Raw genomic sequence first — 25,005 nt, 5'->3', positions numbered from 1 at the left:
TTTGCTTGTTTTTTTTGAAAGTTCAGAATACAGGCATACTTTCTTTGCATGTCCTCTCCACATCACTTGAGATTAGTTTATTCTCACCATTCCTTAATGCTACATTTTAAAAAATACAGACTTGCTTCATTTTGGAGAGAATCAATTCCTTTAATTGTCTTCAAACAGTAAAGAAAACACTCTGCAATCCCTTATTTTTGCTTCTGAAAGCAAAACTACTTTGGTCTTTGGAATGCATCTAAAAAAAATGTTATGAACTCATTTTTATCATCACATATAACTTCCATAACAACACCTGCTCACAATTTATCCTCATGAAATCCAACTCTATGTATTCTAAAAGTACACTGAAATGTGTGACATGAAAGATATTTTGCAAGTTTGCTAAATTAAGCTCCATTGGTGAGCTGTGAAAATATTCTAGACATGAGTTCTAGATGCTTTTTACTCCAGAAATGATAAGGACGATATATCATAGCAGAAAGGAGTCCATTACATTGGATGCATTCATTATTACTCCAACCCAATCTGCATTTACATATAGAAAGCTACTGTACTTAGTACTAAAACTTAGAAAAACGGCAAATATGTTCTACTTTCCTTTCCCACAGATCATCCTGTATGCTGCCATAGATAAAACTTAACAATATATGATCAGACCCCAGTAAAAAAGCCAGTGATTCTGGTACAGATAACTATGTACTATATTTAGTTTGATTAAATTGTATTAGCTAGAGAACTGGAGGGCGGAATTATGATAATTGCTACAGATTTGTTTTCTGCACTGTAGCCACAATACCATGCTAAGACAATTTGTTTTTATATTTCAGTTGCGCTATCAACTAACAAGAAACTTACCTCCCGCAAACTGATTTTAACAGGATAGATAATATTTGAACCATCTCTCTTGAAGAGTGAGTGACTTTTGTCTTTAATGACAAAAATAATATCGGCTGGGATAGTATTGGGTGTTTCATCACCTTCTTTTGGGAAAGTGATTTTGGTGCCTTCTTTCCACCCTCTCTTGATCTCAATGGTGAGGATTTTGTCCTCTGTTCGGACACTTCTGCCATCTGGGTTCAGCCTTTTTCGGGAAATTCTCATCCTTTTTGTGCAGCCATGATATATCTCTTCCAATGATACTTTAAGTTCATGGATAATCGGGGGATCTTGTTTACGACGAGGCTGGCTACCAACTGTATTCCTCTCTCTTGGAAATCCATTCATGCTAAAACTAGTGAAGGATCCAAAAGGATCTCCATCCACTTCCATGTCTTCAGTGTCTCTGCCACCAGGCATTCTTCTCCCAAAGAAGATCTCAAAAGGATTTGTGCCACCAAAAAATGCTGCGAATGTGGCATGTGGGTCACCATGGAAAGAGTATCGAAAGGTGCCACCCTGTCCATCGGGTCCTCCAGCTCCTCCTTTCAACCCTAATTGGGACATATGGACAAGGTTAAGAAAGTCCATACTAGTTGTCAATCCTGGTACTTATTAACAACATAAAGAGTAAAATACATTTTTGTCTTGAGTCATAAACAAATACTGAAAGAACTTGTAGTAGTTTAACAACTGCACAAACATAGTAAGCAGAGATTGAAGGGCTCCTCTTTAAAGAGACCTCACCCTATTTGCCAGTGAGTGCAGAGTAGCAACTACTCATCATCATGCAACCTGGAGTAATTTTGTAGATTTAGAATTGTTTCCTAAAAAAAGCTGCCCTATCAGAAGCAAATCCATTTAATAATTTGTCACTCATCTGAATGATTGGATTTTAATTAACGTTTTAATAGTGGGCTGAAAATGATGAGTGTTCTCTGTGTGCATGATCTTAAAGAACATATTCCCATGTAATTTTTTTCACTAAGGATCTGCTCAATGGGACTAGGGTTAAGCCCTTCAAGGCCACTATAGGTATGGAATATATAAAGTTGTATTATATTTAAAGCTTTGAATACGCTCCGTTTCTAATCAGACTAGGCCAATTTCTATGCTCTTGAGATCAATGGGATTGCACAGGGTGTTAGTCAGACAGAGTGGGTCAAATTCTGTGCTATTTTAGGAAACTACCATAAATCAACAGCTAGCCATAATGCACACTGGTACGAATGGATAACAGAAAGTATAATCCCTTCTATTGTTTTGGAAACAGGACTTCACCAAGTCTGAGACAATGGAAACACTGTGTTTTGCTTTGTTTCTTTGGGTGGGTGGAGGGTATAATCTGGGGGAGGAGACTGTGACCCCCAGTTTGAGAACCCATGCTCTAAGTACATTATAAGAATTAAAAAGAGACTTTAGAGGTAAAGAAGCTTTGCTATCTCTAATCACCAATCTCATCCTATCACTTCCTTAGTAAAAATTCCTATTCTCCACTCCTCTTCCCAGGCCATCCAAGATTATGCTCCCCTGCAAAAACACAAAACAAAAAAATCCATCCTCATCTCTAGGAGTCCTTTATAGTTCAGTCTCCTTTCTCAACTAATTGACTACTTTTTCTCTTTCTCTTCTTCATATTGTTGTTCCCATTCCAGGGCCGGCTCCAGCTTTTCTGCCACCCCAAGCGGCAAAAAAATAATAATAAAAAGACAAGCGGCGACACTTCAGCAGCAGCTCAATCGCGCCACTTCTTCGGTGACAATTTGGCGGCGGGTCCTCCCTCTCTTCCTCTTCGGCGACAATTCAGCGGCAGCTCGAAGAGGAAGAGAGGGAATGAGGGACCTGCCGCCAAATTCCCGCCAAGACCCGGATGTGCCGCCCCAATACCGGACGGAGTGCTGTCCCTTTGAATTGGCCGCCCCAAGCACCAGCTTCCAACGCTGGTGCCTGGAGCCGGCCCTGCCCCATTCTTCCCAGTGTGAGATCTTCCTTCTACTTCCTTCAGGTGACAGTTTTCTCATGCCCTGCTTACACTCACCACAATCCCCAGCACCCACCCAGTTACCTTCTACCTCTACTCTAGCTCCAGACCATATCTCACTCAACAAACAATTATTTTCTACCTCCCTTTCCTGGCTAATGACCTCCATCTACTTCTTCTTACTGGCTAATTCCCTCCCCCACTCTCACCCTGACACCAGAATGCCTCCTCAGACCTTAGGGAGGTCTTCGGTTCTAAATACTTAAGCATCTCAGCGACACTTAACCACTAAGCTGCCTCATAGGATTAAGGTAGCTATACGCAACCATTTTCCTTCTAAGGCCCTTACGTAGTTATGAATTCAGTTTTATGCTAAAGCAGTTCAGCATGCATCCTACTCTCTAATCCATATTAGAGACAGATCTTTTTAAAAAAAAAAGCTGAATTCAAAGTATTCATAAACCATGCATAAATTTTAATGCTAGGTCTTCAGCTGAGGCTGATTAGCATATAGTGCAGCTCAAATGGAGGAGTGAGAGACAGATAAGGCAACTTCCTGACATATCTTTGGGAGACCATATTGTATTAAGTGTATGGCTGTACACTTTATGTATCTTTGTGGGCCAGGGACTGTATGCATTCCACAGTGGGGAGGATAACCACAATTCCTCCAGGAAGTGAAAACAGTAGGGGATAATAAAGGCAAATCACTCAGGTTCTAACACCTCCAGAGAAGTACCACCTCCTGTGAAGGCTCACATATTCTGGTTCAAACTGGATTCTCCAGTGATCAAGAGACAAAGAAAGGACTTTTGAATAAATAACCTAATCTTAAATTGATGCAGGGCCATTGTTCCTGTTCTTGCTCTAAAGACTGATCTGACCTTGTAACAAGAGGAAAAAAACAGTTTTGGGGTTTGAAGGACTAACATCTAGAAGAGCCCTATGCTGAGTTGGGAGTGGGTGAGCACATGGGTAGGTTTTTATATGCTTTCTCTGTAATACTTCTACCTTAAGAATAAATGTGCCTGCTTGGAAGAAGCTGTGTAGTAACTTGTAACTGCAGGCCAAATACTGGCCACAGCCCTCAGAGAAAAAGCAAAGCACAGGCCATGGCCTTCTAGGCAGACTGGCTTGCTGGGGATATCACAGTGTAGATCAGGGAGATGTCCTTAAAACCCCCACTTCCTTCTGACTGAGGCATGGGTCTCTGCCCAGGAGAGGTGATGGCTGAGAGGGAAACCTTTAAGGACCAAGCAGGGTGAGTTACCCTAAAATTGTGGCAGAGGGCAAAAGTGGCCTTTGCATCCTCTTGATCCAGGGCCCAAGACATTTGCCTGGCACAACATAGACCAGCCTGAAAGGATGTTAGTGGACCATTGGCAGTTGGCAAGAGGTCAATATGGCAGCCAAGTATCAGTTAAGTATAAGGGAGCTCAGTCACCCCCTCTACACTGGCATCAGGGAAAGAGTCAGCGTAGGAGTTCCCCAGTTGGTGCTACAGCTATACTGGGGTGATCGTCCCATGTAATGCTGGCTTTAGGGCCACTTTCCACCAATGGCACAGCACAAACCAGCAACCCATAGGCCTTAGCATTTACTATTTCCAAATTCAAAAACCCCGAACTGATCTTCAAAAATGTATTACTTTTCTTTCTCTAAAAAGGACTCTAAAACAAGACAAGTGTCCCGTTTTAACAAATACATTTAATCCAGATATGAGGAATGGATTTTTTATATTTGTTTAATTCCAGGATGACTGAACTGATTTTACTCAAATTCAAAAAGTTAAACAAATTTGGATTAAACCAAGCACAGAAAGTTTGAGTCCTAAAGGAATGTTTTGATAACGTTCTGAACAATTGCAGAGGGGGAATTAGAATGGAAATGGCATCTCAATCTTAACTCTAGTTTTGCTATGGCAAATGCTACACTAAACATTTTTCAACGTTTTGTTTGTTTGTTTGTTTTTAAATGAAGTACTGGTTCTGGTACTGTCAAACAAATGCATGACAAACTGTGTCATGTGATTAGTGGAATGATACTTCCTAGAATAGATTCTGAATAGTTTTTGCTGAAAGTACATCAGGTTCCATGGTTGTAAAAGAATTACAGAGCTTTACAACTACTGAGTACATTCTGGACAACAATGACAGAGCTTAGGCAGCCACTCAGGCGTCAAGGGATATTTCCAGACACATAGCTTCAGGAACTTGTCAATACTTTTGTTAATATTATGCCTAAAATAAACAGAAGTAGATGCTTTGAGCCTCTGCTTCAGGTATGCAATGTCACACTGCCAAAGGCTACACTGCTTTATATGCCTTGCCCTCTACTCTTAGGAGAATCTGACTAATGATATTTTTAGGAGGGGGTTAGGAAGTGCTACTGCACTGGAATAGAATGAATATTACCTAAGCTGTAGATTAATTAAGTACTTGCATATAGGAAAGAACAACAAACTGACCTAAAGGGAAAAAAGCAATAAGGCAAAAGATTAAGGGCAATATTTTTACAGCTATTTAGGCATTGCTGCACTTAACATTGCAATGCCTAATTGATTTAGGAGCCCAAGGCTCATTTCCAAAAGGGGTTTGGGAATTTAGGAGCCTAAAACCTATTGACGGTCAAGTGCTTAAACCCCTTTTGAAAATGAGACTTAGGCATTACAATGCTGAGTGCAGCAATGACTGAATACCTTTAAAAATCTGGACCTAGTACCAAAGGAGCAGGATGAGCCCTTAGTATTCCCAAATAACAGAATCAGGTCAGGTATCTGAGTCTTACAATTGACATGAGAACCCGTAGAAACATCAGCAAAGACTTGTAGTTTTAGAATTCTCTCACTTCACACTGGAACAAGAGACCATGGAATTTGCCTCATTTACAGAAGTTTACAAAGAAGCAATGATCAATGACAGCACCACAAAAATCAAGTTCTCATGTTGATAAAGGGCCAGATATCTTGTATAGCAGTGGTTCTCAAACTAGGGCCGCCACTTGTTCAGGGAAAGCCCCTGGCGGGCTGGGCCAGTTTGTTTACCTGCCGCATCCACAGGTTCGGCCTATCACGGCTCCCACTGGCCGCGGTTCGCCGCTCCAGGCCAATGGGAGCTGTTGGAAGCGGCGCGGGCCAAGAGATGTACTGGCCACTGCTTCCCACAGCCCCCATTGGCCTGGAGCGGCGAACCACGGCCACTGGGGAGCTGCGATCGGCTGAACCTGCGGATGCGGCAGGTAAACAAACTGGCCCAGCCCACCAGGGGCTTTTCCTGAACAAGCGGCGGCCCTAGTTTGAGAACCACTGTTGTATAGCACTTTACTTCACAATTAGTGCTACTAGTCAATGAGACTACTGATTAGGGTGACCAGATAGCAAGTGTGAAAATTCAGGACAGGAGGTGTGTGTGTGGGGGGGTAATAGACACCTATATAAGAAAAAGCCCTGAATATCGAGATTGTTCCTATAAAATCAGGACATCTGGTCACCCTACTACTGATGGAGTAGTGTGCAACTCAGCATTAGTCAAATTATCAGAATCTGGCCCCAAATGAATGTTAACCATTAAATGAGCCTACCTAGTTTCTGTGGGCAGTGCTTAACCAGTTTGGAGTCTCAAATAGGATGCAAAAGGTAACTGCTGAATCCTAGAAATGGTGGGGAACCATGGCAATTGATGATTAAGAAAAGAAAGAGCTTCCTGTTTAAGTAATCATTTTAGGCTATATATAACATTTCTGAGGCCTCATCCCTTTGGCACGTAATTACTGTTTACAGTTAAACTAAAAAATTGTTCTGGTATTTCATGACATCAGGCAAATACTTTCCTCTATGGGCAAGAAGCCAAGGCCAACTAAGGACTGGACACCTGGGCTCCTGCTCAGTAGAGGGACTGTCTGTCTTGTTTTGTACAAGCAAACTATCCTTTATGAAAAGTTTTAGAGATATATTATTCGAAGAGTATCAGAGGGGTAGCCATGTTAGTCTGGAACTGTAAAAAGCAACAAAGAGTCCTGTGGCACCTTATAAGGTTGCTTTTTACATTATTCAAAAGGCGCTCTGTCTCTGTCTCTAATCTGTCTCTGTCAAAATGTAACATTTTGATGGCTATCTCAAAAAGCACAGGGGCAAAAATAAATAAAATGCATCCAGCTATTTATGGATCACAGACAAATATTAATTTCATTAAAAAAGTTCTATAACATGGATTTGGGATCTTTTTAATTTTTTTTTTAAATAAAGAAAATTGAATTAAGCATGGTTCTAAACATGAAGGATACACTATACATGATTATATATATTTGTTAGCATATAAATCTCTGTAATTACCATATATCAGTCTCCATAAGAAAACAATCATTGTCCAAATCAGTACATGCCATGGATAAACACACAAACTTTCTTCTTGTCTTGCGGCATTCAACACAACTAAGTGTCCACTTTAAGAGTATAGCACAGATAGATACTGAGTAAGAGAAATACTTACCTTCCTCCCCAAACTGATCATAAATGTCTCTCTTTTTGGGATCACTCAGCACTTCATAGGCTTCTGCAACCTCTTTGAATTTTTCCTCTGCGTGGGGGGATTTGTTCTTATCCGGATGCCATTTAAGGGCTTGTTTTCTGTAAGCCTTTTTGATATCTTCTTCAGAAGCCCCCTTTTCAATTCCCAAAATTGAATAATAATCTTTTCCCATTCCGAGTGTTGTTGGATGAATTTTAGTTTTCCTCGATATGAAGAAACCAGTGTCCTGTGTCTGAGTAATGCAGTGATACTGTGTGGGGGGGGAAATAGCACAAATCAGCAAAGCAGTTGGTGCTCTGAGCAGTGGGTAGACTGCTTACCCTTATTTGATTCCCTCCCCTGTTGCTCATTTATAGATAAATATACACACTGGTAGAGAGACAGCCCTCTCCAGAGCCCTCCCATTTATACTACGTGTCTCAGCTCTTTCTAGAACAGCAAATGCTACAGAACGTCATTTCCCAGACTGCTCAAAGCCAAAACATTCTCTGCACAGCTGTTTCCTCTGCCTTCCAATTAACTGTTCAATTTCCATTTTTCTCTTTTGAGTGTTAAATAAGCTCTGTATCTTACTATCAGATCCCGGAACCTATAGGTCAGTGGTCTCTGACCTTTTTACATCCAAGGCCACTTTTTGAATTTAAGGGCAACCCAGGGTCTACACCGTCCCTTTCCCAAGGCCCCGCCCCTTCCCCAAAGCCCCGCCCCCTCATTCCTTCCCCCTTCTCTCCATCGCTCACTCTGCCCCACTCTCACTCACTTTCACTGGGCTGGGGCAGGGGTGCGGGAGGGGGTGCGGGCTCTGGGCTGGGGCTGAGGGGTTCACAGTGTGAGAAGGGGCTCTGGGCTGAGCCTAGGGCAGGGGGCTGGGGTGCAGGAGGGAGTGAGGGGTGCAAGCTCTAGGAGGGAGTTTGGGTGCAGGAGGGGGCTCCAGGATGGGGCAGAGTGTTGGGGTGTAGGAGGGGGTACAGGGTGCTGGCTCTGGGAGGGGGGGTCAGGGCTGGGGCTTGATGTGCAGGAGGGAGTTTGGGGTGCTGGCTTCAGAAGGGAGCTCAGGGTTGGGGTGCAGGAGGGGGTATGGGGTACTGGCTCTGGGAGGGGGCTCAGGGCTGGGGGTTGGGGTGTGGCATCCTGCCGGGCAGCACTTACCTCCGGTGGCTCCCGGTCGGCAGTGGGTGCAGCGAGGCTAAGGCAGGCTCCCTGCCTACCCCGGCCCCACATCGCTCCCGGAAGGGGCCAATGCGCCCCTACGGCCCCTGAGGTGGGGGGCACATGGCTTCGGGCGCTGCCCCTCTCTGCAAGCACCGCCCCCGCAGCTCTCCCGGCCAATGAGAGCTGTGGGGCCGGTGCTTGTAGGCAGGAGCAGCACATGAAGGGAGACCCCCACCCCCACCCCCCGGGCTGCAATGGCGACTTCTGGGAGCCGTGTGTGGGGCTGGGGTAGGCAGGGAGTCTGCCTTAGCGGCAGCCATACTGCACTGCCGCCGGACATCGCAATTGACTGGGTAGGGCTACCATACATCCGGATTTCCCCAGACATGTCCGGCTTTTCGATCTATAAATAGCCGTCTGGGGGGATTTCTAAAAATCTAAAAATGTCCAGGATTTCCCCCCCGGTTGGCTATTTATAGATGGAAAAGCAGCGACCAAGCGCTGCTGGGCAGCCAAAGCCCTTTCCCGGCTCCCCCCATCCCCTGCAGCCTTAGCACACCATCCAGCCCGGCAGCTGTCTTCTCCCTCCTCCCCTCTCCTGAACGCTCCGCCCCCCTGCTCCTCCCCCTCCCCTGCTTCCCGCGAATCAGATGTTCACGGGAAGTCTGAAAAGAAGCAGGGACAGGCCAGCAGCAGCAGGTAAGCTGGGGCGGGGGGGGGGGACGTGAGGAGGAGGGCTCCGGGGAGGCGCGGCAATCCGGCCCCAGCCGAGCGGCTCCAGCCCTGGCTGGCCCCAGCGGCTCCGGCCCGGCTCAGGCCTCAGGGCACTGGCCGCAGTTCCGGCCGAGCGCACCAGCCCGGCGCCGGCCAACCACCCCCGGCCCTGGCCCCAGCGGCTCCGGCCCCGGCCCCAGCAGCTCTGGCCCGGCTCGGGCCCCAGGGCGGCCGACCCGGCCCCAGCCGAGCACCTCCAGCCCGGCCCCAAGCCCCGTGACTCCGGCCAGAGCGCAGCCCGATTCCTGGGCTCTTGTTAAAGCTGGCCCTGGTCAGGGGATGCGTGTGGGGGGGTTGAATGGGTTGGGAGTTCGGGGGGGGGCTGTCAGGGGGGCAAGGGTGTGGAGAGGGGTCAAGGCAGGCAGGGAGCAGAGGGGGTTGGATGGGTCGGGAGTTCTGGGGGTCCTGTCAGGGAGCGGGGAGCAGTTGGATAGGGCATGGGAGTCCCGGGGGTCTGTCTGGGGGCAGGGGTGTGAATATGGGGTGGGGGTGTGGATAAGGGTCGGGGCAATCAGGGGAAAGGTAGAGTCCTAGGGGGGCAGTTAGGGTTGGGGGGTTCTCAGGACGGGGCAGTCAGGGGACAAGAAGCAGGGAGTCTTAGATAGGGGGTGGGGTCCTAGGGGGCAGTTAGTGGCAGGGGTCCCAGGAGGGGGCAGTCAGGGGACAAGGAGCGGGGGGGGTTGGGGGTTCTGAGGGGGGCAGTCAGGGGGTGGGAAGTGGGAGGGAGTGAATGGGGCGGGGCAGGGCAGGGGCGGGGCTACAGTGGGGCTCCTCCCCCCCCGTGTCCTCTTTTTTGATTGTGGAAATATGGTAATCCTATGACTGGGAGATCCTCTAGGATCGACCAGTTGATCGTGAACAACCGGTTGGTGACCACTGCTGTAGGTCATTGGTCTGAATCCAGACCTTCTTAGTAGGCACTGAAAACCTAGCTGTCTGACAGTTATAAAACCACCTATGGAAAATGAGTTGGGAATTTCAGTTCCTGATGTGCATTCTAATCTATGTAGGTTCTTATACCATGTAAGAATGCACAGCTGTTCAAGTAACAAACTGCCAGAATAAACTGGCACCTTTTGTGTAGGGATTAAAAGGACATTTCAAATTCACAATAAAATCTGAAACTTTTCAGTAGCCTGATTTCACTTCATTACAACCCCAAATTAATTGATTTCCCCTCAATATACAGGATTCCAGACCCAGTCAATCTGATAAAGTACTACTTTATTGCCAATTAGGTAGTAAGCACAAAAAAGTATAACAATGATATAACTTGATGCATTACCAGTTTAAAACATCACATGCAGAAACTGGCCACATTCCTTTCCATATGTTACACTGTACAATATAAGCAGTAGAAACTGGTTTCAACAAGATGCTGATACCCACCTAAATACAATAATTAATAGAGACTTCTGAGACAAAGCCATTTGATTTTTGATAAGTAAACAAGTTAAAGTTGGGATAGATACCCAATCACTTCATATGATGATTTACGTAAAGCAGGGATACTCAGACTGAGGCTCCGGATCCGCAAGTGGCTCTTTAAGGTGTCGCCTGCTGCTCTTTGCAGCACACGATATTAAAACACTGTGTGATTATTAACCAGTCTGAGTTATTAGCCAATCAGGATACTTTTACTATGTTATTAACCAATTGTAGTGGATAAAATGATGATATTTGGTCAGTCATTTTGCTGTGAGAATTATATAAACTAAATATTTCCCATCATACTGCTTAAATATGAATGTATAGTACTATGGTAAAGGAAACAATAAATTCACCTATTGGGTATTGCTGATTACTAAATTTGGCTCCTGAACCACTGAGGTCTGAGTATCACTGATGTAAAGTTTTAACTTTCAAGTCTTTCTCAGACCCTGCAGAAGGGTGGGTATCACGTTACAGCCTACAGGCCAGCATATTCAAGATCTCATTTGGCTCTTAGCTGGGTATTAGGTCAAGAAGTTCTAACCATCTGGTCAAAAAGGCTATCGATTTAAGAGTGATTACTATAATTTTAGGAAAAATATTTCTTTTTAATATTTGTTCTAGTGAAAGGAAAGGCCAGTTTTAGTCATAGCTAAAAATTACACATGAAGGACAAATAGCTTTCCATATACACCTCTACCCCAATATAACGCTGTCCTCAGGAGCCAAAAAATCTTACCGTGTTATAGGTGAAACCGCGATATATTGAACTTGCTTTGATCCACCGGAGCACCCAGCCCCGCACCCCCAGATCGCTGCTTTACCACGTTATATCCAAATTCGTGTTATATCGGGTTGCGTTATATTGGGGAGGAGGTGTATTGTGTTTATTAATTGTTCCCCTTTCTACTTTATTATGTTCAGATGTCCTTATTCTATAAATGTCAATACTGGACTCTTTTACAGTGCCCTCAGCAATACCTGTGGGGAACTTCCACACACCAATGCTCAACTTAGAGATGGTATACATCAGAGGTTTAGATGGTATATGTCAGAACCTGCATCTCCTCCACAGATCTTCTCAGACGAGTCAGACCTATCAGTGATGGTTAGAGTTGGCCAGAAAAGGAAATTTTTTTGGGGTGGGGGGGAAGATCTTATTCAAAGTTTCCAGTTGAGAAATATTTTTTCCGTGGGAACATACACAAAAAATTAACAATATGGAAAACTTTACATTTCCTCACCTTTACAGTTTTCCAACTTTTACCAGTGGAAAACAGAAAGAAAAGATGAAAAATATTCCCCTCACACAGACTCTTCAACATTCTATTTTTCAAACTGGGAAAGTCAAAGTGTGACTGTGTGTTACTTTCTCATTGATTTTGTTTTGTCTGCTCCCCCTTTTTCTTGGGGAAAAAAAAGGAAAAACCTAAGGCAGCATGCAAATTCTCAGACTTTTTGCGGAGGGGGGGGGAATGGGGAGAGGAAGGGAGGGAAATAAAAAATTAGAATTGAAACAAATTTCATGGAGAGGGGAAAAATAAAGAAATTAGAACTGGTTTTAACATAAAAATCATTTGACAAAACTCCATTTTTGAAAAAAAAAAAAAAAAAGTAAATAAAAAAAAGTTTTGACCAGCTCTGCTTATGATCCTGGTTCTGCGAACATCCGAGGATACTGGGAACCACCTGCCTCTTTGTCCCCCAGGACTAGCTTGCATCACTGGAACCTGCAATAGTCTAGATTGAGCAGTCACAATGTTCAGCTCAATCCACCCTAGTTACTGCCAGCATCAGTCATCCTCTCGGCTATAAGAGAAGGAATTGCAATTAGACAGAGAGACAGAGAACTAGTTCTGGTCCATCACTGTTTCCCCACCATGTCCTTCTCCAAGTGAGACTTGGCAGACACTATCAGGCCTTAACAAGAGCTTGTTTTTATTAGTATCATTCCTATCTAGTTCCAGGATCCTTGAGTGGATGAGAGGGGTTACATTTCATTATATTTTACCTACAATATTTACAGAATGTCTTTGATGCACTGCATGGCTTACTCGTTTTTGTTTGTTTTAAATTAATAAAAAAATACTCTCACCCGCACCATTTAGTCAAGTTATCTTTAGAAATGTTCTAAGATTCCAAGCTAACAAAAAAAACCCCAAATTCATGCTAAGCTGAATATGCGGTCCTAAATTAAAACATTTGTACTTTTGTAGTGCTGGGGTCTCATAACAAAGCACTGTGCTGTAAAGAGTAGGCACAACAAAGGCCATACTATAAGCTTTAATGCTGAATTTTCATCATTAGATTAATTCAGAATAGAATTTTCCTATACTGCAAGGTAGAGTTGTTTTTTCTGCATTTAGGTTTCCACGGGCAGTACATAAGGTAATGTTTTAATTACATCCAGGAACATGTTACAATAATTTAGGTTCAGAGGGTGATTGTTTTCCATTATTCTAATTCCTAACTAAACAGACAACAAAAGTTAGTCTAGAAAACATTGAACAAATGACAACAAATGCTATCAATAAGACCTATGAAGCTTGGTTTTGCTGCATTGGCATATATAAGGCACACGTTGTCAGGGCAAAAACCAACAGTTACAGGATAAACTAACAATCTGAGGCCTCATGCCTAATGAAAAGTAGCCCTTCAAAATTAAGCAGTCTACATTTTTCGGAACATCCTGGTTGATGGAGGTGGTAGGAATGGGCTGCATATGATCATTCTAAACCCAACAAAGAAAAACAAAAATCTATGAAGTCGTCCTTTGGCAATATTGTACCAAATAGGTTACACGGTCCAACATCAAGTGTGTATAAAAGGAGTTCATGCTGAGCAAGTTCAAGACACCTTTTATATACTAGCCTTTTAAAAAAATGTGTTAAATCCCCTAAGCTCTCTCATACTGGGGGCGGGGGGGGCGGGGGGGGGAGGAGAGAGAGGAAAAGATATCACGCTATAGAATTAAAATCTCAACATTTTGTTGAGGGCAACACCACTTTCCAAACTCAATGTCATACAGGTCTAAAACTTGTGCTGCACATAGAGAGCTAGTGACTTACTCTTTGCAGTTGTAACTACACAGAAAGGAAAGGCAAACATATGTCACATCTTCCTCCCATTACACAGCAGAGAGGCTGGCTTCAATAGCTCCTGCATGCAATACACCAACCAGTCAGTAGCAGACTGAAACTTAGTCAAGCCCCTTGGGGCAGAGAGGGGAGGTCACATTCCTGGAGAATATACATACATACATACATACCCAAAGACTGAAAATCTGTATCCATGTGTTCCCCTACATAAGATTCTGGCCTCAAGTAGCAGTATTTTCCAGATACATAGAAGTGATGCTTGCTGATAGCAGCACCACATGGCTCCCGTAGCCCAGATGCCAGGCAGGCAGGCAGGTGTCTCCAAGGCTACATCTACACAGCAATGTAAGGCTAGTGTTAATGGGACTCAAGTCAGCTGATCTGTGTCAGGGAATCATGGGCTTGAGCCTGTACACTGCATTTTAACCCTAGGTTAAGGATTTGCTGACCTGTGCTCGAACCTAGGGCTTTGGCATCCACACTGTAGTGCACAGACCAGAGTGAAAGTAAACGTATTCCAAAATACCTAGCACCTCCTGTCAACACACTAGCCCTAGGAACGTGGTGTACTGTGGGAAAACTCTACTGCCCTCACTGTTCCCTCACTGTGGCAGTATTGAAAGATACTCAGGTGTCCATAAGGAGCACAAGTACATAAACCACATAATTAGTTCATTTGATGGCTGTCTCAATAGAATGACTGCAGTTTGAGAAGGCTTTATACTGAAACTACCACCTAATCTGAGAATTGGGCTCTCCAGCTCTAGGCTGAGTCCCACTGGCACGAAAATGTCCATGTGCACCTGTTCTCAGGATAATTAGGACATCAGTCACCAGGGCAGTCATATTAAAATGGAACATGGCAAATCTTAATTTTTAAAATGGGATGTTCAATGAAGGTGTTTTGGTGTGGGGGGGGGAGGTTTAATTTATTTTTGTCTGTTTGTTTTGAAGTTTGACATAAAATGAAGGTCACATCCCCAGCCTTGCTGCTGCCGACTACAAAGCAGTGAAATGCATGCCCAAGGCTTGGAGTGCAGTGTGCTCCAGCAGCCAGTGAGATCTCTTACCCCTGCCCCTGCTGCACCCTGCAAGGCAGGGATAAAGGATCCCCTGGAGACTGTGGGGAAGTTTTGGGGCTGGTTCCCAATCACTGCCCTCACAGTGCATGCGGCCCCAGCGAGATCAGGGAGCAAGGGCCAGAGAGTGGAGTGAGACCAAGAGGATGTCCTGCGGGGAGGGGGAGTGGCAGAGCTCCCTGCTCAGCACAGCTGGGGGTGGGATGACCTGTACCACCCCGGGGGCCAGGAGCTGCCTCCTGCCTGTCAGCTTTGCTTATTGCTCTGGGCAAGTTCTGTGCAGCAGCGAGGAGGACCAGAGCATGCTTGGCCAGACAGTAATGGCACTTCTGGTTGCTGTGCTCCTCCTTTGCCACTGGGAACTCTGGGATACATCCAGAGGACTTCTGGGACCAAGTCAAGTTGAGTCAAGCTGGGACTGCATGCACACAGGAAAGCAGCAGGGCTCGGACCCTATGTCCCAGCTTAACACAGGCTTGGACACTCCAGCCGTGCAGGGTCCTAGGATCCTGGGTCTGAGCCCGAGGTTAGCACAGTTGGTATGTGGACACAAGGAGGGTTTGGAGCCCAGGCTTACATTGCTGTGTAAACATAACCCAATAATGACAGCATGCACAATAATTATAATCCAACAGAGCACCACTGATTAGTCACTATTCTTTCCCATTTCTTCATCACATAGGCACAATATCTTCACTGCAGTCCTCAGATTTTGATGTATCATGTGACTATTAGATGGTTAGTAGCCAGCATTTTATCCAGTGACTGTACGTCTGTCTATTTTAGGATTTTCAATTCCTTTATACACCATTACTAGTCTACGATGCAAGGGTATGCGTAGAAACAGAGGCTGCAGTATACTCTGCATGGCACACAGGCTGCCGCATATGGTTGGCTTCCAATGTATATTGTATAGGTGTATTGTCTGCCAAGTAAAACATGGTCAAGAGTAATGAGTCTGGACTAGTGGAGAGAAATATATCTGGCAACTGTTGCAAGTATTTTGGCTTTCCTATCTATATATCTAGACCAGGGGTCAGCAACGTTTGGCACGTGGCTCGCTAGGGTAAGCACCTAGCGGGCCGGGCCAGTTTATTTACCTGCTGACGCGGCAGGTTCGGCCGATCGCGGCCCCCACTTGCCGCGGTTCGCCGTCCCAGGCCAATGGGGGCGGCGGAAAGCGGTGCGGGCCAAGGGATGTGCTGGCCGCGGCTTCCCGCCGCCCCCATTGGCCCGGGACGGCAAACCGCGGCGAGTGGGGGCCGCAATCGGCCAAACCTGCCGCGTCAGCAGGTAAATAAACTGGCCCGGCCCGCTAGGGTGCTTACCCTGGCGAGCCGCGTACCGAACGTTGCCGACCCCTGATCTAGACTGTACAGCACCTACACTACATCTTTAAGAGATCTAAAGACTCAATTGCCTTAAATAAGCAGCTTAATTTAGACATAAACTTGGAAAGTTTCATGGTCATCAAGTGTACTTTGCTTAACCAGCAAAATCCTTTGTGCAAGCCCTTAATTTTATAACTCAATATCTGTCTTCTGTCATGCATGCAAGAACTTTTCAATTGAGGGAAAGGTTTTATTGGTATAATTAGAAACTAAATGCAATATTGGAAGCAGCTAAGAAGGAAGATCGTATCCTGTCAAAAATACATGAGCCCCTGGTCATTCAATGGATCTCTAATACAAATAATACCCTAAGATTTTCATAAAGCAAAAAATGATTTGTGACAAAGCTAAAATACCCCCCCTAAAATATTGTACATCTGTCAGAACATCCTTACATGTAATTAGACTAACTCATTAAGATGCAACAGCACCATATTCCTCAATTATTGAATATGTTCATTAGCAAAATTAAATGGGAAGCTGGAGAAATATAGATAGCCTTAAGCCAAGATAACAGATTCCAATTACTGAAGACAAAGTTGGATTAATCTTTACAATGATAAGGGATAAGCATACTGTTCCTCAATAAATAGTAAAATGGTGTGTCTTTTTTTGAGCAATCAGGAAAAGAGGAGGAAGAAAGCAAAGTAGTCATATTGTTGAAGGGCACTGTATTAATTTCAATGGAATAAATGGACCCAAAGAGTCAAAGGTGTTAACATGACCCTGTCACTGTTCAACATTAAAAAGTTTTAAACAAGGTTCAGGCTTTTGGAATACAATGACTTCTGCCTGCTCAGTGGCAAATACACCGCTAAAAAATTTCTTAATCTTTACCAAAGCTATAGAAAAGGAGGAGAAACAATTAAAACATTTGAAATGTAAAATGTCAAGTAATGCCTTCGTTTTAACAGGATACCAGGATAGCTGGAGTCTTTAGAAGGAAACCCCATTAGTCACTCTTTCAGATGATAAATAACTATTTAGGAGAAATTAAATCAGTTGAAATGGGCTGGAGTTGTTAAAGTCTGATCCTATTTCCTAGAAGACAAAACAAGACAAACATACCCAAAAGGAGAGAGAAAAGAACAGCAAAGGGAAAAAATGCAGTTTCTGTGTCTGGTGTTGACTCTTACTTGCTACCACACTGCTGGAGAAGCACAGGAATAGCACACTCTGAGTCCTAGCAAACTTGTACCAGCATCAAACTGACTAGGGCATTGCTTTTTGGTGCCAGTTTGGTCACATATTCACAGCAAAGTTGCAAAATATGGTCTTGGACAGCTAAGCCAGACTCTTGTTAGAGAGAAGGCAAAAGGAGAAAGAGAGAGAGTAAAGAGAAGAAATAGAACATACGAAGGGGAATGACAGTCTCACATCGCAGGTGGTATTCAGGATTTAGCCAAAGCTGGTGGAGGAGGAAATATCATTTGCGTTCCTCTCTCCCCCTAAGGATCAGGTTGATGAAAGCCCAGTGATGCTATGGTACAGCCTGGGGTCCCGGGAGACTGTGGTTGTGGCAGTCACAGTGGTAAAGCTTGCTCCTTCTGTTTCACCTGCCCCCCTCTCCCCTTCCAGTAGTTGTCAGAAAATTTCTTAATTCCCCCCCAGAAGTCTTTTAAGAACTCCAAAAGGGAGTGATGGGTGGAACAGCCCATTCCCCTCATTATTTTGTTAATCAATTAGGCCTAATTTTTGACACACCAATTTTGGTCTATTAGTTTCTGGTCCCACACTTCTTGTTTACCATGTGTGATCTCACCATAATCCTTAAGTTATATCAATAGGCCTTTATATTTTGACTAATTCAGTTTTTCAGTCTCCCTTTTGCAGCTCTTCCCATGAACATTTATTATTATAAATTATTATGACATCTTATGAACTTTCACTCAATTGTCACACTTAGAGTAAAAATTTGTAGGCCCAATTATTAGGGTAAGGGTGCTGTTGTATTTTGGAGGTGGGATAGGATTGCCGGAAGATAATGCTGGCCCAAGCCCCAGGCTATGGGCTGGAGTTGACCATCTGCCGGCTTCAGGGGAGAAGGGGCGAGAGGGCATGGCCTTGGGGTGAACGTGGGCAGGGCCACGGCCTGGGTTAGGGGAGGTTTAGCCTCCTCTGGCCTTCAATACCCACCACCCATGACTAAGCATAAGCAAAAGATCTCCACTGCTTGCCGTGGGTTAGCCCTAAAGGACATATAGAGTTCACTTATTACCGAAGCGTCTATTACTTCTTGAAACTTAAGACTGGAATCCATTTATGTGTATATAGGTTTACTTACTTTAAACCTTGTAAATAACTCTCTTATGGCCTTTTCCTACTTAAGGAATCTTGAAATAGTTTATTATAGGATTGGCCAAAAGCATTGTCTTTGGTGTGAGATCTAAGATACAATTGTCCTGGATTAAGTGACCGACCCTTTGGGACTAGGAGTAATTTGAACATTGCTGTTAGCTTTGTGTCCAGTGTTACTGGCCTCCAGGAGCCGTCCCACAATGCCCCACACCGAAAAATACAAGTTGATACAAGTGCTCCTGGTGAGGGCATGCATCACCAACACAAGGAACCAAGTGTGCACACACACAAGTGATTTAATAAATTGTGGTGGCTTTCAGATTCTGTGGGCTTGTCTACACTGCAATGTTGTCAACAAAACTTTTGTCTTTCATGGGTACTTAAAAAAGCCCCCCCGTGAAAGACAAAAGTTTTGCCGATGCAAGCGGCAGTGTGAATGCAGCTTTGTTGGCAGAAGCACTCTCCTGTCGACAAAGCTAACACCGCTTGCAGGACTGGAAGTATTTTGTCGGCAAAAGTGCCGACAAAATACTGACAGTGTTTACACACGCTGACTTTTAGCAACAAGGCTGTGTCAACCTTAATGTCAGGTAGCTAATAAAATTGTTACATTGTTTTGAAAAGGCTGTCTGGTATCGCTGCAACTACTTACTGAGAGTATTGCACCCAGAAAGGGTGGAAAAATGATTTTGCAGGAATCTGGCTCAGTTGGACTCACTTCAGGGTGTGGTGGTGGTAGGGTGACCAGACAGCAAATGTGAAAAATTGGGACAGTGGGTGAGGGGTATTAGGAGCCTATATAAGAAAAAGACCCAAAAATCAGGACTGTCTCTATAAAACTGGGACATCTGGTCACCCTAGGTGGGGGTCATAGATCAGCATTCATGTCGCACTCCCCATCAGTACTCAGCCTGGGCCAGGGAAGCTAATGATCCAATCAGCAGACCAAATTCGGTGATGAATCCTGGTCATGTGCCACCTGAGGTACAATGTGCATACATTAAGAAGGCGATAACAGGGAGCCATGGCGAGAGACAAGAATTGCTGAAACCTGAAGACCCAGTTTTGGAGTCGCGGAGGCCATGGGCCACCTCTGTGGAATAGCAGGGATCCAGCATACTAAAGAGGTACTTACATTAGACTAGTTAAAGACCGGGGCATAGACCAGACTCTGTGAATCCATGATTCCTTGTTTCCTGATTTTTCAAACAGTCCTGTAGTAAGTGTGATGAATAGAGTCCTATCAAATTCATGGTGCATTTTGGTCAATTTCAATCATAGGATTTTTAAAATGGTAAAATTCATGCTTTCAGCTATTTAAATCTGAAATTTCACAGTATTGTAATTGTAGGGGTCCTGACCCAAAAAGGAGTTGTGGTGGGTGTGACATTATCTGATTAAAATATGACCAAATAGATCGTTGTTGCAACCACTCTTATCTATTTGCAATCAATCTTGTACAAAATGAGGTAAGATGTCTATGGAAAGATTATGATTTGCTGGTTGATTATGCTATTTGTATGTATGTATCATTTTTGTATTTGAAGTTATGACTATTGGCTCTATACCTAGATTTCAAAGGTTTACTCCTGGAGTAACGCCACAAGGTATTCTGCCTGCACATCTTGGAGGAACTATTCAAACTGAGTGGCCCATCAAAAGTACACTTAACTCACAACAGACCATGGGAGATGCCCATCTAAACTGAATGAACGTTCCTGTGAATGTTCCATCTGAAGTATAGGTAATGGCTTCCTGCTATGACTAAGTGAAATCAGACATGGACAGGTAACTTGCCCATGTGACTCCAAACTCCCATCTTTTACCTGTAATTTTCTACTAACTGTGCTGAGGGCTTTGTTTGAAACAATGGGTTTCCCTCCACATGATAGAAGTTATAAAAGGCCCTGGAAACACCTCCATTTTGTCTCTTTCTTGCTCCAGCCTCTTCCTGCTCAAGCCTCTGGACTATGAATTTATACTAATGGGAGAAGTCTAACCTATGGACTGACGACTTTCCAATGATTTGGAAGTAACCAGAGACTTGACTTAAGACAGCAGTTTATTCCGTCACTGCTACAAGCCTGAAACAAGAACTTTGCAATTATTGTATGTATTTGATTCCTTTAACCAAATTTAACTCTCACCTTTCTTTCTTTTTTTATAAATAAACCTTTAGATTTTCGATGCTAAAGGACTGGCAACAGCGTGATTTTTGGGTAAGAAATGAGTTACATATTGACCAGTTACATATTGACATGTGGCTGGTATTTTGATATCAGAAGAACCTTTTATTTGATTAGATTAGTTTTAAAGAACCACTCATCTTTAAGTCTAGTGTTTTTGGTGGTGAAACAAGGACTGGAATATCTAAGAAAACTGCTTTTATGACTTCTTGTTACCCAGCATGGTGAAACTGTACTTTTGAAGTGTACTTTTGTTGCTGGTTTGGTATATCTCATGGGAGAATAACCTCCAGGTTTGGGGTATATCTGCCCTATTTCTCAGTAGTTTGCCCCGAATTCGGTATTCTCAGTTGTGACCCACTGAGGCACAGTTATGGGGGGGGGGGGTCGCAAGGTTATTGCGGGGGAGGGGGATTGCGGTACTGTTACTCTTACTTCTGCACTGCTGCTGGTGGCTGCCTTCAGAGCTCAGCAGCTGGAGAGCGGTGGCTGCTGGCTGGGATCCCAGCTCTGAAGGCAGAGCTGCCGCCAGCAGCACTGCAGAAGTAAGGCTAGCATGGTATGGTATGCCGCCCAGCTCTGAAGTCAGCACAGAACGGTGGTAATACTATGACCCCCTAAAATAACCTTGGGACCTCCTGCAACTCCCTTGTGGGTCAGGACTCCCCATTTGAGAAATCTATACAATATAGGGTAAAAGCACACAAAAGACTAGATTTCACGGGCAGAGACCAGATTTCATTGTCTAAGACGTGTTTTTCATGGCCATGAATTTGGTAGGGCCCTAGGGATGAAGGTGGGCATTTCTCAAACCTTTTAACCCTCTTCCTTTATTAGAAAAGATGCCAATAAGTCAGCAAGTATCAACAAAGAGGCAGGCTATTAATTTGATGCATCTCGAGGCTAGAGATTGACTTTGCAGGTCAGGGTTTAGGCACATTGGCAAAGCAGCATTGGGAAGCTTGCACTGCTGCTACTCATATATCGGTTCTGTGCACAAAGAGGACTTCACTCCCACTGGCTCTCAATCTGGAAGCCTTCACAAACACTAAATTCATACAATTTAAAAAAAAAAAAAAAAAAAGCATGAACTTGAGAAATGTTATTGACCAATAGGATGTGAAACAGCTGTGAACTTAGAGCACAATTCCACAGGATCAGCATACAAGCTGTCTTTTCATTTTATTAGATGTTATTTTTCTTACCTTAAATACCACACTCACAAATAGTTTCTTTTTGTAAGGCATTTGTGCAATTGTTTTTGGCCTCATTAAAAACCGATCAGTAAACAGAAAGTGTCTGTGGAGAGAGAAAAAAAAAAAAGCACACAGCACAATGTGTTGCTGATCAGAGTTATGGTGCTATGTGGAGTGGGAGAAGATCCTTACACATTCCCCATCTACGTTCCATTTGGTGCTAGTCAGTGCTTTCTGCATTTGCTCTCAGCAGAATTAAAATTAGCAAAATTTCAGAGGGAATATGTTTATTTTTCAGTTCTCTTTGCTAAGAAAAAGGATATTTTCAGAATTAAACCACAACTAAACCTGTTTGGGATGACAGTTTAAATGCTATAGTTTTAATTTTTTTTTTAATATTGCATTGAACAAAGTGAATGCTATTAATACTTTACCAAATAAGGAACAGCACAAATTTCTGCTGTTGGACATGTGATCACTATTTTTTATGTAAGCAAAAGGAGGTGTTCCCACATATCCATATTAGATTTTTTCCAGAGTGCCGCTGAACAAATCCCACCCACATGCTGTTCTATGACTCATGCAGATAGATTTTTATGTTTACAAGGCTCAGCAATGACAGATCCCCCTGTCCTGTAAGATGTAATAAGAACCAAGTTATATTAAAAACACAAAGACATGTCAGAGTTTGATCTAATTGTTAGTTTAAGTTTGTCTGATTTAACATGAAACAAAGGGGTAGATTCTCCCTTTGAATCATGGTAATGGGAGTTATATGTGCTCACCGAAAAGAAAAAGAACAAAAAAACCCACCCATAGCCCTAGGTATCACTCATCCTTGCTGCATTACAGCAAAGTCCAGTTTAGAAGACTATGAAGTAAGTTGTTGCTCACTTTTTGAATGTTCTGACTGCATTCCAGGGCTCGAAGATGCCTTATTACTTCCAAGAACATAGGTCACACTTACAGCATGGGAGACTCCATTCTGTAATTCAGTGACTCCAAAAGGGGTTTGGATAATCAGCAGACCATAACTCTGAATATGACACGGTGGCCAAAAGGATGAATGCATTCCTCGGATGCATAAACAGGAGCTTGAGTAGGAGTACAGAGGTCATTTACCTCGCTTTTTGGCACTGGTGTGACCACTGATGGAATACCGTGTCCAGTTCTGGTGTCCACAATTCAAGAAAAATGTTATTAAATTGGAGAGGGTTCAAAGAAGAGCCACAACAATGATTAAAAGATTAGAAAGCATTCCTTATAGTGACAGACTCAAGGAACTCAATCTATGTAGCTTAAGGAGAAAGTAATCAAATCACCCGTTAACTGTCTTTGTTCTCTATAGAGGAGAACAAACATTTGATAATGAACTCCTCAGTCTAGCAGACAAAGGCATAACACGGTACAATGGCTGAAAGCTGAAGTAGACAAACTCAGACTGGAAATAAATGGTAACATTTTAAGTGAGGGTAATTAGCCTTTGGAACAATTTACCAAGAGTCATTCATTGCCTACAGCTGTAGGCAATGTGACAGTGCTGGATTCATGGTCTATGTGCAAATACCCCCACTGAACACTGGTATCATGATGCTCAAATGCCTATTACCTTCCCCACATCACCATGGTTCTAGCACTAGTACCAACATTAGCTGGGTTTGAAAGATTTACTTATGCTATTACACTTTTCCCCCACAACATCTTAGGCCATCGCCCTCCAATTTAAAGAAAGAAAACCACGCATACTGCTTATGGAGAACTGTATTTAACTGCAACATATAGACAATCCTCCTTTTTCAGGATCTGTGTGTATAAACAAAAACTTAAAAACCCACCCTAAAAAAAAAAAAAGTTACTAGACCACTCTTGTTTTTGCTAGACCTTACCCTTCGCTCCACTTTTTCTTTTCTTACATCGTACTACCGTTCTTTAACTTATTTTCATCAGTCTCTTCTATTCACTATCTTAGTGGTTCTCAACCTCTCGGCATTCAGGATCCATTTGTAAACCTTGATGGCATGTCAACCCAGTAAATAGCTTTAGCACAAAAAACTTCTGACTTACTAAATATTTCTTATACATGATATACAATACACATTAACGTAATTATTGAATAAATACACTACAAGTACCATAGTGGGGCTTCTATGGCTCCTGTCCCACAGGGCTCAGCTCCCTGTTCTGGGCTTTGAGACCTCCGAGGTCAAAGTGTCACTGAGGTGTGGTCCAGCTCCAGAATAGGGGGCAGGCCAGGCCAAGAGTGGCATTGCAACTTGGTACATGAGGTCACTGTCCAGTCACACAAATTTGGCTCAGCTAGCCCCCCCGTCATGACAGAGAGGCAGCTGGGATGAACCTGAGCAGTGCTGAAGCACTGCAAACCCATGCTCCAGGTCTCAATGCCCATAGCAGGAAGCTGTGCCCAGCCAGCACCACAGCTGTAGGAGCCACTGCTACCGGGTGAGATTGGGGCAGGCTCTGCAACGCTCACCCCTTCCCCACAACCTCCCATGCAAGCCTTTGACACATTCTGGCAACCCCATTTTGCCCCATGGGTTGAAAAACTCTGCACTGTCTTACATACAGCCACCCATCCCCTGACGCATAGGTGTCTAGTAAAATTTTTGAAGTCCCAACTAGAGATACGAAGGATGGGGACCCCACCATCCAATGTCCGAATGAGAAACCACTCTTACCTTTGCAATTGTGAGGAAAAGTGAGAGTTTGATTGTGTTCCTATCAGGGTGCTGTATCTGGACCTTGCCTGGAGACAGTCTTACGTACTAGCCTTGGGCTAGTACGAGACAAATTTAAAGGCAACGCCTTCCCTTTTCTGTTGCTGCAAGAGAAGCAATATCCTCCTGTTCTCCATCCCCCCCTTGCTTCTTCCCACCCCCTACTGGGAGATGTGGGTGGTTCTTCACTGCTCTACCTCTCCTGTCCCGTCCCCCCACCTAAACCCAAAAGTATGTCTCAGTGAACAACTCCAATGCCTGCCCTTGGTGCGGCTGCTC

At 43.9% G+C, this 25,005-nt stretch overlaps 1 protein-coding gene across 8 annotated transcripts in view; it reads right to left on the bottom strand.

Moving 5' to 3' along the window:
* Positions 1 to 25,005, bottom strand: part of DNAJB4 (DnaJ heat shock protein family (Hsp40) member B4) — a 40,612-nt gene that overhangs the window by 3,607 nt on the left and 12,000 nt on the right. For 3 of the 8 annotated variants that reach the window (XM_005302375.5, XM_065555515.1, XM_065555514.1), the window contains exons 2-3: positions 7,348 to 7,636; positions 859 to 1,433 (exon numbers count right to left, since the gene is read on the bottom strand). In XM_005302375.5, coding sequence (XP_005302432.1) covers positions 859 to 1,433; positions 7,348 to 7,558 — 786 coding nt within the window. In that variant the 5' untranslated portion in view covers positions 7,559 to 7,636. Of the gene's footprint in view, positions 1 to 858; positions 1,434 to 7,190; positions 7,735 to 22,000; positions 22,016 to 25,005 lie in introns of those variants that run through there. The other 5 variants (XM_024107867.3, XM_065555518.1, XM_065555516.1 and 2 more) reach the window with 5 other exon arrangements.

Source organism: Chrysemys picta, chromosome 8, assembly GCF_011386835.1.
Source record: "Chrysemys picta bellii isolate R12L10 chromosome 8, ASM1138683v2, whole genome shotgun sequence".
NCBI lineage: Eukaryota > Metazoa > Chordata > Testudines > Emydidae > Chrysemys > Chrysemys picta.
Note: the sequence above shows the minus strand (reverse complement) of the source record. Positions and strands in the feature narration are given on the sequence as shown.